This window comes from Ruditapes philippinarum, unplaced genomic scaffold (assembly GCF_026571515.1).
Source record: "Ruditapes philippinarum isolate M1 unplaced genomic scaffold, ASM2657151v2 ctg2927_1_1_1_1, whole genome shotgun sequence".
NCBI lineage: Eukaryota > Metazoa > Mollusca > Bivalvia > Venerida > Veneridae > Ruditapes > Ruditapes philippinarum.
The window spans coordinates 357,035-370,256 of NW_026866518.1; the positions used below are offsets into that span (position 1 = coordinate 357,035).

General features: G+C 32.8%; 1 protein-coding gene across 15 annotated transcripts in view; it reads right to left on the bottom strand.

Annotated features, from left to right (window-relative positions):
• Positions 1 to 13,222, bottom strand: part of LOC132732739 (trichohyalin-like) — a 68,874-nt gene that overhangs the window by 22,523 nt on the left and 33,129 nt on the right. For 11 of the 15 annotated variants that reach the window (XM_060719237.1, XM_060719232.1, XM_060719236.1 and 8 more), the window contains 8 exons: positions 12,230 to 12,303; positions 10,011 to 10,793; positions 8,962 to 9,008; positions 8,410 to 8,563; positions 7,264 to 7,287; positions 3,515 to 3,615; positions 2,904 to 3,098; positions 2,302 to 2,316 (listed from right to left, as the gene is read on the bottom strand). In XM_060719237.1, the coding sequence (XP_060575220.1) occupies positions 2,302 to 2,316; positions 2,904 to 3,098; positions 3,515 to 3,615; positions 7,264 to 7,287; positions 8,410 to 8,563; positions 8,962 to 9,008; positions 10,011 to 10,793; positions 12,230 to 12,303 (1,393 nt within the window). The remainder of the gene's footprint in view (positions 1 to 2,301; positions 2,317 to 2,903; positions 3,099 to 3,514; positions 3,616 to 7,263; positions 7,288 to 8,409; positions 8,564 to 8,961; positions 9,009 to 10,010; positions 10,794 to 12,229; positions 12,304 to 13,222) is intronic. The other 4 variants (XM_060719241.1, XM_060719240.1, XM_060719229.1 and 1 more) reach the window with 3 other exon arrangements.

Consider the following 13,222-nt stretch of genomic DNA (forward strand, 5'->3'; position numbering starts at 1 on the left):
TGCGGTAGCTTAGCGATAACATCATTTCTAAATGCAGATTTATGCGCAGCATTCCACTTATAGTGTACCGTTGTTTCAAAATTGATATCACAGTTTTGCTCGGTTTGATTACTGTTTACTTTTAGTGAGAACGTTATCGGCGCGTGATCGCTATACAGATTAAAAGGTAAGACAGTGAACGAATCAATCAGTGGAAAATCTCGTGCAGATAGAACGAGATAGTCAATAGTAGTGCACGAATTTCTATTATAGTATGTAAACTCGCCAATATTATAATCGTTACCGATTCTACCGTTAGCAATACGTAATGAGGTCGCTTTGCAAAATTCGAGCATTTGTGTACCGCGCGAGTTACATATTTTATCGGAAGAGGCCCGTCCCAGCGAAACATCTGGGGTATAATTATCATAATCTAGGCCATTAACGCATGAATCAAAGGAAATATAATCGTGTTTATTTCCTACCCTACAGTTCCAATCACCTATTAACATGACCTTACCAAAATCTTCGAAGTAAGCAACATCATTTAACAAAATATCAAACAAATTGTCCTGATAAACTTGAGTAATAGGTGACTCTTCCGGCCATAAGTATAAAGCACATAAATAAACATCATCATTTAAACAAAAATAACTTTTATCCAACTTTAACCATAAAATAGTGTCAAAATTATTTTTAACAATTTTTACTCCATCTTTAATCAAGTCACTTATATAGATTACAATACCACCGCTATCTCTTTTGGCTCTCTTGTTTCGAAATTTTCTATAATAGTTAACGCAAGAATACCCATCAATATTTATATTAGAGTCACTACAAGTCCAAGTTTCAGATAAACAAATAATGTCATGGTTATTTATCAAGTTCAAAAAGTCCTGGTCGGTGATTTTCTCTTCTGTTAATCCATTGCAATTCCAGGCAATGATTTTCAGCACATTCTCCGGGAAATCCTATTTATGTTGTACCGGCTTCCCGTCGATATATAAGGTGTCGTAAGACAACCACGCTCGCTTGCCCTCGTCTCTAGCGGCACGAAGCTGTGGTACCAATTTGCGTCGTTTTTCGGCTACCTCTGTTGGATACTGCTCTTTCACGAAAAAGGAAGTACCTTTCAGGCAATGACCTTGTTTACGCACGGTCTCTCGATCCTTAAAACTAGCAAATTTACAAATAATAACCCTGTTTCGACGCCTATTGGGGTCTGCCTCCTGTACACCAGTACGATGCGCTCGTTCTATAACAATTGAATTTACCAAGTCCTGTGCTAACTTCAGCTTCTCAACCATGAAGTTTCGAATTTTGAACTCGGTGTCATGTGGCCGTTCGTTCTGGGATTCCTCAATCCCACCAAAAATGATATTGTTGCGCATACTCTGAGATTGAAGATATGTTAGCTCGTTACGCATTTCAGAATTTGTTTTCGATAGTTGATCTAATTCGGATTGTTGCTTACCATCAGTAAATTCTAAATTTTCAACATTGGACTCAATAGCACTCACCCTCTCTGTTACAATTTTCTGAGTTTCATTCATTTTTGTCCATAGCTTGTTTAGATCCTTTTCAAAAGTATCAACTTTCTTTTCCAAAACTGTTAGTGTTTCTAATTTCTTTTCCATATGACATAATTTACTTGAAATAGACTGAAGCAACGTATATAAATCAGCATTACTTGGACTGCTCCCGCCGCCGCTGGAGTTACTAGACATGTTTAAATTACTCAGAGTACTTCCATCTTGTACTGAATCGATATTTTTTGTAGATTCATCAAAAACAGAGTTATCAATGTTATAGATGACAGAGTTAGCTTCATTCAAAATATCACTTACAGAAGTACTACCTTCATGCTCCTCTGCCGGGCCTCTAGACATGTATCTTTTACTAATGTTTATATTTTCGTCATCAGTACTGCTTCCCTTTTTCCGTTTATTGAGTTTTTTTCCTGATTTAGGCATTACACAATATATAATCCATCCACTAGTTCACAAATATTTAGTCAGTTTATTTCCAAAATACTAAAAAATCATCAAACAACAATTTTTTCACAGAGCGGACAAAAACGCGTCCATTCTTGTCACGTGACCATATAAGTCAGAGTTAAATGATTTGGGAGCATCTGATAGGTCAATATCAAACAAATATATAGGAATATAGGCCAAAAAACAATGGAAAGTAACCTAAAAATGAATTTAGACAAGCCATCAGTTTTACATATAGTTTAATAACTAAACAAATATATATAATCCAAAGTCTAAAAACAGTTCTTCCTTTCTGAAACTATACAGGTGGTAAGTTTAACTTTACCTTCAGGTATTCAAGCTTTTAGAAACAAAAAAATAGTGACTGAACCAATAACCATAGTAAAAACTTTTTTTAACTAGATTTTGTATGTTCTTCAAGACTAACACATCATTTAAATGAGTTGCTGAAAAACACCTGACTGTTTATAAAGCAAAGCAAACAAAGTATATTTATATTGATGAACGAAACTGAATTAATATTCTGACCCACAGTTAAAAATGTAAAAAAAAATTGTCTTTTGCCATTGTCTTATCGAATGTAAGGGCCAGTAAATGTTATTTTTTTCCATTTTCTTCAAAAAGATTGCTAATACGATACTATAATCATTTATGATTATCATTATTTATAATAAAAAATTTGAATTGCCTTAGTTATATGCAATACATGTCTATAATAATTTTCAGACAATTGTTAAATCACATGATATGTTGTAAAAGCAGAAACAAGTAATTTTTGCCAATTCTATATAAATATCCATCAAAAAGATTTCAGCACTGACAACTTACTGATTTCATTTCTTCCAAAAGAAAGTAAGAGTAAAACTGAAAAATCAAGAGAGATAATACAAATTTGTAGAAATGTATGATAATAATTATAATAATCACCTTTTTCTCTTGCTCATGTTTTTCACGAATTGCCTCTCTATCTAATTCTTCTTGAGATTTCTCCTCCTCGATCGACTTGCCTTTTCCCTTCTTTCCTCCCTTCTTCCCTGGCTTACCTGCAGCTGGTTTCTTACCTTTAACTTTAGCTGCAGGTTGCTTACCATCAAGTGTACCTTTAGCCTCATCTAATTTTTGCTGGAATATAAGACAAATTATTGTATTATTATTATTAAATAATACCTCAGTTTCATAATATTCAATAAAATGCTTACCAAAAGTAGAACAATACTTAATAGCAGTGGAGTACTTATAGTAACAAAAAAATTATTCTTTTTAGATAATAAAATTCATTTTTTTTTAAATAATAAAACTCAATTAATAAAACACCATATTGTTTGGTATGAATTTTGAAGTCTTTCCATAATTCCATAATTCACCAACTGTAAACAACACTTAACATGGTTGATGAGTGATATAAAATTCTTTGGCCTTGCAACAATGACACCTTTGAGATACAGGCAATAAGATATTTCATTAACATAATAAGATATTTTCTTAGTAAACTAGAATTACTATAACAAAAGGGTGAGGGAAGAGTGGTGTGGTCATACCTGAAGTATTTGTTTGGCAAGTTCAAGCTCTTCCTCTGTCAAACCCTCACCTACAGCCTCGAGGGTCGGTCCTGACAATGTCTCTCCAACCAATGCTGTCACTGAAAACAAGATGAGGACATTGTCATTCCAACATTTTACAGTGAGAATCAAGAACTATTGTTCTAAATATCTTCTAGCAGTGTTAGTTTTGGCCTCTGTAAAAGAGTTGTAGACATAAAACTTAAAATTATCAAAATATAAATTATCCATCAACATATTCAGAGTCTACAGTAAGAAAATCTTTATTCTGTTCAGAAGAGTTACATTCCTTTGCTAAAGATGACTCATCTAAGAATCAGTTAATATTTTTGCATTTCTAAATTATCTGTGATATTCAGACGGTGCTAAAACTCTTCAATAATAAAGATAATAATAGTCTTTATTAATACTTTTTTAGATTTTTTTTTTTACTTTTACACCAACATCAAGTACATGGAATGAGCAAGAATCACAACTTGTTACTGTGTTGGTTCCACAACTTTTCAACGGTTACAATCATTCAAGACCAATTAACATTAATAGAAGTCATGGCAAATTATTTTCATTAAAGGCATTAGTCAACTTTAACAACAAGAGGGCCATGATGGCCCTGAAGTCGCTCACCTGTATATAGGCCCCCCGGAGCGGGGCATGTTTAAACCCCAGGGCTTTTATTTGAATAAACTTGGTAGACACCCATTAGAAGATGTTTCATGCTAAACATCTAAGGTCTAGCTTGTTGGGTTTTTTAAAAAAAGATTTTTTAAGTTTTTTCTTTACACATATACTAGTATTTAAAAACAATGACACTCCTGGGGCAGGGCAAATTTTTGACCCCAGGGCTTTTATTTGAACAATCTTTGTAGACACTTACTAGAAGATGTTTCATGCTTAATATCTAAACTCTAGCTATTGGGGTTATTTCCAAGAAGATTTTTAAGTTTTGCTGTACACATATAAGGAAAATCAATGTCCCCCGGGGTGGGGCCAATTTTGACCCAAGGGCTCTTAGTTGAACAAACTTGGTAGACATCCATTAGAACATGTTTCATGCTAAATATCTTAGCTCTACCTCTTTGGGTTCTTTAAAAGAAGATTTTTAAGTTTTTACTATATTCATATAGGGAAAATCAATGACCCCCTGGGGCGGGGCCAATTTTGACCCCAGGGCTCTTATTTGAACAAACTTGGTAGACATCCATTAGAACATGTTTCATGCTAAATATCTTAGCTCTAGCTCTTTGGGTTCTTTAAAAGAAGATTTTTAAGTTTTTACTATATGCATATAGAAAAAATCAATGACCCCCTGGGGCGGGGCCAATTTTGACCCCAGGGCTTTTATTTGAACAAACTTGGTAGACACCCATTAGAAGATGTTTCATGCTAAATATCTTAGCTCTAGCTCTTTGGGTTCTTTAGAAAAAGAAGATTTTTAAAGTTTTTACTATATACATATAGGGAAAATCAATGACCCCCTGGGGCGGTGCCAATTTTGACCCCAGGGCTTTTATTTGAACAAACTTGGTAGACACTCACTAGAAGATGTTTCATGCCAAATATCTAAGCTCTAGCTCTTTTGGTTTTAGAAGATGATATTTAAAGTTTTTTCTTTTGGTTGCCATGGCAACCAGAGTTCTGCATGGAATTAAATTCTTTGAACAATTTTCAAAGGTGACCACCAAAAGAACATTCCTGTGAAGTTTGGATGAAATTGGCTCAGCGGTTTATGAGGAAATGTCATTTAAAGAAAAAGTTTATGGACGACGGACGGACGGACGCCGGACGAAAAGCGATCACAAAAGCTCACCCTGTCACAAAGTGACAGGTGAGCTAAAAATCTAATAGAACAAATCAATATGTTGTTAGTATTTATAAGAACAACACAAAAATCATGCTACAATGTCATTAAAATACCTGAAGATTCCTAATAGGAAAAATCGAGCGTAAACTTATACATTATCTAGCTTATTATAAAATAGTTGAAACTGATAACTGAATATCCATGGGTTTAAAATTATTCTTATTCCATAAAATTCAAATTCATTTTGTTTAAAAAAAACTTTTGCACAAGCATTAGCATTATATATTTCCCTACGGAACAATTTGAGAAGTGAAATTTTTACTTTATCATTTTACAATCATATTCATGCAAAAAAATCTTTTTCATTATACCAGAGAAAGCAGTGGGTATATTGGCAGACCAATATGATCATTTAACCGGTAATGAGTTTAGTTAACTTGCACACCTATACCTAGTCTCTTTTTAAACTTATACTGTTGCCTGATTATTCATATTATTTTGATATTGAATTCCCTCAAATCAACAATGGGCAGTTCTAACTGATGATGAAGTAGAATCCATTCCACAAAATCAGGGTTATACAATTTACTTGCAAACACTCCTGGCAAACATTGTTAAATACTAGCATACTCATAGCATTATACACACGCCATTCATTAAATATGTTTTCTAAACATTGGTTACTTTCTGTTAATTAAAACTTAAACATTTTTTCCCTGAGCAAATCCATGTTTTTTCACTGCATAGCAAAAAACACCATTGGAATATGAACGCAATTAAATTGACACATTTGCTTCCATTTTTATAGGTAAAAAAAATATTCAATACGCATAATAATCAACTTTAATGGTGCAATTTTTTCTATATTAGCAAGGACATTGAAAAAAAAGCATAAACATATCCCAACATGCAACACTTCTATACAAATACCTGTTACCAAATTTCTGAAGAGAAAATGTAAAATAAACAACATCAATATCAAAACAACAACATAACACACCATATGCAAATTGTGCATTCCATTTTGTATAAAAAAAACAGTGAACAATAATCAGTCTGTGTAAAAGTCATATTTGGTCATGACCTTTTCGGATCATACTCTAGTCAACACACATGCTTCAACACTTACACATATGCCAAGACTTATACAAGACATGTCAAGCCCACAAGACAAAAACTCAAACTACAATGTACAATGTACTTATAATCAAAGTACATGTAGTTCAGGGTAGTTGTTTTAACATGCAGTTAAAATAGAGTCCTCTTTTGTTTATTATATTCATGGCACCATAGAAATTGAAAAGCCAAATAAAGACATAAGTAGCTAGGCTGCTTAGACAAAAGTCCAAAATTGAAATTGATGCCCAATTTCATTTGATATTTTTGTGTACTGGTTGACTAAAATCTTCAAATGCACATGGTGATGAAAGCTTTCCTTTACCATCAGTGTATCAAGTCATGCCACCATGCAGATCCTTGTTGTGATTTTGAAAAGAATTCATATTTTTTTCATACTTAATTTTAGCTATTTGTTCACGAAATATTTCTAAATAATAATCAAAAGTATAAAATTCAAAGCAGACTAGTTCATTGTTAAAATTCAGAGGTGTAAGACTCAAAATCTTACCATTTTAAATGTCAAATTATTCAGACATATACTTGGAAGACAACAAAAACCTAAAATACAATTTATTTTGATAACCTTATATACTTATATAAAAAAAAACCCTATCCTAAACTCCTTAACTTTATGTAATCTCTTTCCTAATCTAGCCCATATAAAAAAAATAGGCTCTTGGCATCTTTTTTAACAAATCTTCTTGTGAATACTCTATACAACTTATTGACATTGTCATCATTGCATTAAAACATCATACAATATAAAAAACCATGCACCAAAAAAGAAACATTCTGACATAAATTTTACCTTTTCCATCTTTCAAAAATCCTCCTGAAAATTGCATTTTGATGAAAAACATGCACAGAAAAAAGATCTGATATCTAAGATGACTTTATGCTATTAAGTTTGAAATTAAAGCAATAAATGCTTGGGACATTATCAATCACCATGGCTGTCTAAAAAAGTATCATAAATCCAAAATAGATTGGATAGCAATATCTGATCATATCATGTGATACCTGCTGTTTTAATTGAAGATAAAAGACAGCAACGATTGTTGCCATCATCCATGTGTGAACATCACTGAAAAGTTACCTTGTTTCCACCATTATAACACACAAATAAGATAATAACAATGGTCCGTTATTACTAATACTCTCAAATATTCTTCCTACATTTATAATTATTAACAATTCCACTCAACAAGAAACTTATAATCAAGATTCAGTTTTTCTGAGATAAATATGTATGAACATGTAGGTACATAATTTATTTCATCATTTCAAAATCAATATATGATATGATAATTCATTTAATGTAAAGATAATACAATTGTATGTACTTCTTTCATTTTAACATAGACTGTATTTCCTGTGAGCCATGGGAAATTCTTTCATGATATAAATGCAAACTGTAAGTTAATGCATATCATCACCTTAAGGCAATAACTGATTAACTCCCATTAAACTTAGAAGGACTTATTCTGTTTCTGCAGTATGGTGACAATATGAACGTCATGATGAAAGAACCCTTGCAATTCAATTTTTTTTTTTCAAACTGACTTGGACAAGACCATCATTTTAAGAAAAAAATTACAAAATTTGTTCTGATTTGAAAAACAAACATTGCAGACAAAGACCATCTTTGGTCAGCACTGGTTGTATGGGTAGACTCAGTTGCTGTCAGCAGGCTAATAAAAGAGTTAAGACAGAATAACTTAACCCTTAACATGCTCAATATCTAAAATGGACTTGTCCCACTTCCAATTTTGGGACTGTCCATTATCAATTTTAGGGATATCAATTTGAATGTTTTAAGTTTGTCAGCCAACAGTATAGAGCCTGGTCAGACTGCACGGATGTGCAGGCAATCCGTGCAGGCTGGCCTGGCTCTATACTGGTGGCAAAGGCTTAACACTTTCGGTTCCAGCACTTAAAGGGTTTAACAACTTACTTCTTTCAAGATCTTGTTCTAGGTATTCTATGGAAGCATCTGTCTGCCTGTTTAGAGCCTCGGCTATATGATCTGGAATCTTGGCTTTCTCTGGAGGAGCTTTTGGTCGTTTTCCTGGTGCTAGCAAAGGATATGTCAACTCTCCTTTACTTTTCTGTATGTGAAGGAAAAGAAGAAAATATATTCAAATTACAAAGTCAACGGTTATTATAAATATTAACCTTAGTGATGTTGTAATTTTAGATCATACAGGATCATTGATTCCATCACTGACTACATTACTTTAAGTGTTGAGTATAATACACAGTTTTTATATTTTTTGTTTTGACAAAAAATTATGTTAAGTTTTCTATATAGATTTTTACATGCGGTAGATTAAAATCAAAACCTGTGTTTGTTTCTTATAAAAATGAACATGAATTGTCAGCTAAAAATGTCTTAACGATGGAAATAAAGTAAAAGGATTAAAATTCAATAGTATTTTCATCACAATAGAAGCTACTGTAGATGTGTTTCTCTAATCTACTTTAATTGAAAATTGGGTAATGTTACCTTTCGGAGTCCAAGAGCATCCAATTCTGCTGCAATAGCATGGGCATCTGTCATAAAAATAAAGCTCAAGACTAAATTTGAAATTCATTTAGATTATAGGTGCATCATTACAGTTGCAAGTAATTTCATCTGTTTGATGGCAAATTACCCCTTAACCTGCTACAGTCTTTGCCATCAGCATAGAGCCAGGTCAGCTAGCGCATCCGTGCAGTCTGACCAGGCTTTAATACTGTTGGAAGCTCAATTTTTGTATTTTGATACTGAAATCCCTTTAGCTTTTAATGGGCTGGTCCAAATTCAAATTCTGGGCAATTCCATCACAAACATTCAGCAGGATAAGGTCTTAAAGCAGTTCTATAAATTCTATAATTTAGTAGTTAAGATTAAGCATTGCGTTTTCCTAGCAATAACTATCAGTGCATTGCAAATAGAATTAAATGAATTGCTGCTGAATAAATCACTAAATGATAAATGATTTGCTGCTGAATAAAACACTAAAATTAAACTGTTGTTAAATTGCTCTGTTACATATATATGGTGGTCACTTAAGGTCTTTTAAGTTTACAATTTTCATACAGATACATTGTATATTATTATTAGTAGACAATCATGTTTTTTTATTGTCTCTAATATAGCCCTTAATTATTTCTTAAGACTTACTGTTGTTGCTATTTGTTGAAAGATTAATTACTAGTTTAATATAAATTGAAATAATAGTTTAATACTAATTTAAACAAAGTGGTTGTTGTAAACAATTATCTAAATAACCATTAATTCACAACATAATGACAAAAGCTTATACCACCATCACCAACTTTAATGTTTTGGAACATGCAAAAACAACAATATTTAATTAAAAAAACATGCAAATGTTCTTTTGTTTTTATCAGGGTAAATTGCAAGCATGCATTTTCTTCAAATGTAAATGTTTTGATTTCAAAAATGGTATTGTAAATTGAAACAGTAAAGTGAAAAGATTTTTTTGGCTCACTGCTTCTACTCAGTATTTTCAATTTTTTTTATTGATAAGAATCCAATTAAAAGAGTACCTGTATTATCATGACCTTTCATGACCTTTGCTAGATCACCATCAACTTCCATGTGCCCATCACCAGAGACAGGATCTAGCTTACTAACAGGTTCAGAAATATTCTCTAACAACCCTTCACCTTCTAATACAGTTTTATTAAGACCTGCTTTTGAAGAAGTATCTCTTTCTGTTGCTTTCTTTTCAGACTTGGGAAGTTTTGGAGGTACACCTCTTCCTGGAGTAACCTGTTTCCCTACAGTTTTCCTTTCATTTACATTTTTCCCAGCTTTTGGAACTGGTTGTTTCTTCTCTTCAACTTTAGCACCACTTGGTCTACGATCATTCTTTAATGCCTTTTCTTCTTTGCCTTTCACTTCAGCACCATTTCTTTCAATCTCAACTGATTTTACTTCAACATCTTTCACAACAGCCTTTTCTGGCAGTTTTACAACCTCACTCTTCTCTTCAATGCTATCATCTGTTTTACTTATCTTAATTTGATCAATTTTAGAACCAGCTTTTACAGCCACATCAATTGTATCATTGTTACTCTTAGAGTTTATATCAACAGCTACTTTACCCATTTTATCATCTTTTTCTTCTTGTTTTACAGCAGATGCAGGTCTAGCTAGAGCTGAAGATGGTCTAGAGAGTTTAGTAGAAGAAGCAGGCCTAGACTGGGCAGCAGTTGCTGGCCTAGAGTTTGGATTTGAAGCTAAAATGTCAGAGTAAGAGCCAGTAGAACCACTAAAACCAGTCTGTTCATCGTTTATAGTCTGGTTACCTTCTTGGTTGCTATCATCTAGACAGAATGTAGGAGAAATACAAACGCAGCCCATAACCACTACACACACAATCACAAGTCAAAATATATATGAACTAATATGAAATATAGTTATAATTCTTCAAAATTTTATAATAGACTAAAGAATAACTGGTTCTTTTTTTAAGAAAAACACAATTTTTTTTTTTGGTTAAAGTTGACTTTTTATAATTAACAGAAGTAGAATTTACTAAGTAAGAGCTTATTGCAATTTTGATTTATATATATAATAAAAGCTTCTGATTAGAATAAGCAGATACTGGGTACTTTTTTCAATTATCAACATATCTAACTACATGTAATTATAAACTATGATATACATGTATCTCATACAGATTAGAACTACACTTTACAATTGTTACTACTGTTAAAGAATGGATATAAGTGATCTTTACCGTTGACTAAAGTAAGAATGGATTTCTCAAAATAGAAATATCTACAGATTTTCTCATATTTCCTTCATACATCTGAATACAATTCAGAGCAGTTGATAACTGGTGCATAACAAGTCAGTTACAACATCAAGTGTTTAGATTAACAAACAACATTTTTTTAACCCTTTAATCATATGAAAAGGTTGATAAAGCATGATGCAAGCGGTGAGGTTTTACTTTCGAAATAAAGGTTACCAGCAGATTACATCCAGGTTGGCCATTATTTGCCATACATGTCTCATTGAAGGCAGATGGTTTTAATTTTGTGAGCATTAAGCAGACGTATTCTAATATTGGTCAAATATCTGACAAGTCGTATTGATATTGGTGTGTTTAAAATTATAATTTAGTCTTACAATCAACCTTTTCATAATTGCCTCCACCAAATTAAACAAGTTACAATAAACAATGACTGAATATGCTTTCCACTTGCATTTAACCTACATGAGCTCTGCATTAAATGAATCAAAAACCTATGGTTGTTAAAAATGGTTTCAATAAAGACATGAATTGTACTGCAGAAAGATTGATTAGTGTTAGCAGATGAAATGACACAATGCTTATGTCATCAGTTATTGGGTCAAGCAGGCCAGTAGATCCATGAAGCCAGACTACAAGGGTCAGATTAACTGTAACAATTTTGTTTGAAATCCATTTACCCTTTAACTAGAAAAACAACAATATTCAATACATAAATACTGGTAATAGATTCAACTAGAATCACTGTTCAACTGTTTTATGATTTTATAGAAGGACAATGTGACAGTGGGACAGATTAATAAGGGCATATCTATATTCCCCCCCAAACCGTGCCCTCCCAGCAGTGAGTGCATAATATCTAATGACCATGTACTATATCAAGTCAATCTAAATATAGAATTACTGATTTTAGAGAATATGTTTTGTTTCAATTTAATGAGAGCTCATGTTTTAATTTGTATATCCAACAAGTAACAAAAATCATGCCGAAATGTAGATTACCTTTCTCCTGGCCAAGCAGACGGTCTGATTCTAACATTGGTAATGAAAACTCATTGACTGATACAGCATCATCACTGAAAGAAGAAAGATTCTTAAACTAAAAGTTCATTAATTTTCACCAGGAAAAATTTTACACAAATTAATCTACTGCATACATATGACAAATTAGACAAGAGGGCAATGATGGCCCTGAAGTCGCTCACCTGTATATAGGCCCCCGGAGCGGGGCCAGTTTAAACCCCAGGGCTTTTATTTGAACAAACTTGGTAGACACCCATTAGAAGATATTTCATGCTTAACATCTAAGGTCTAGCTGGTCAAGTTTTTTTCTTTACACATATAGTTAAAAACAATGACACACCTGGGACAGGGCCAGTTTTGACCCAAGGGCTTTTATTTGAACAATCTTTGTAGACACTTACTAGAAAATGTTTCATGCTTAATATCTAAACTCTAGCTATTCGGGATTTTTTTTCAAAGAAGACTTTTAAGTTTTTGCTATACACATAATATAAGGAAAATCAATGTCAGCCGGGGCGGGGCCAATTTTGACCCATGGCTTTTATTTGAACAAACTTTGTAGACACTCACTAGAAGATGCTTCGTGCTTAATATCTAAACTCTAAGCTATTTGAGTTTTTTCAAAGAAGATTTTTTAAAGTTTTTGTATAACACATATAAGGAAAAGGAATGACCCCCGGGGCGGGGCCTATTTTGACCCAGGGCTTTTATTTGAACAAACTTGGTAGACACTCACTAGAAGATGTTTCATGCTTAGTATCTAAACTCTAGCTATTTGTTTTTTTTTTCAAAGAAGATTTTTTAAGTTTTTGCTATACACATATAAGGAAAATCAATGACCCCCGGGGCGGGGCCAATTTTGACCCCACGGCTCTTATTTGAACAAACTTGGTAAACATCCATTAGAACATGTTTCATGCTAAATATCTTAGCTCTAGCTCTTTGGGTTCTTTAAAAGAAGATTTTTTAAGT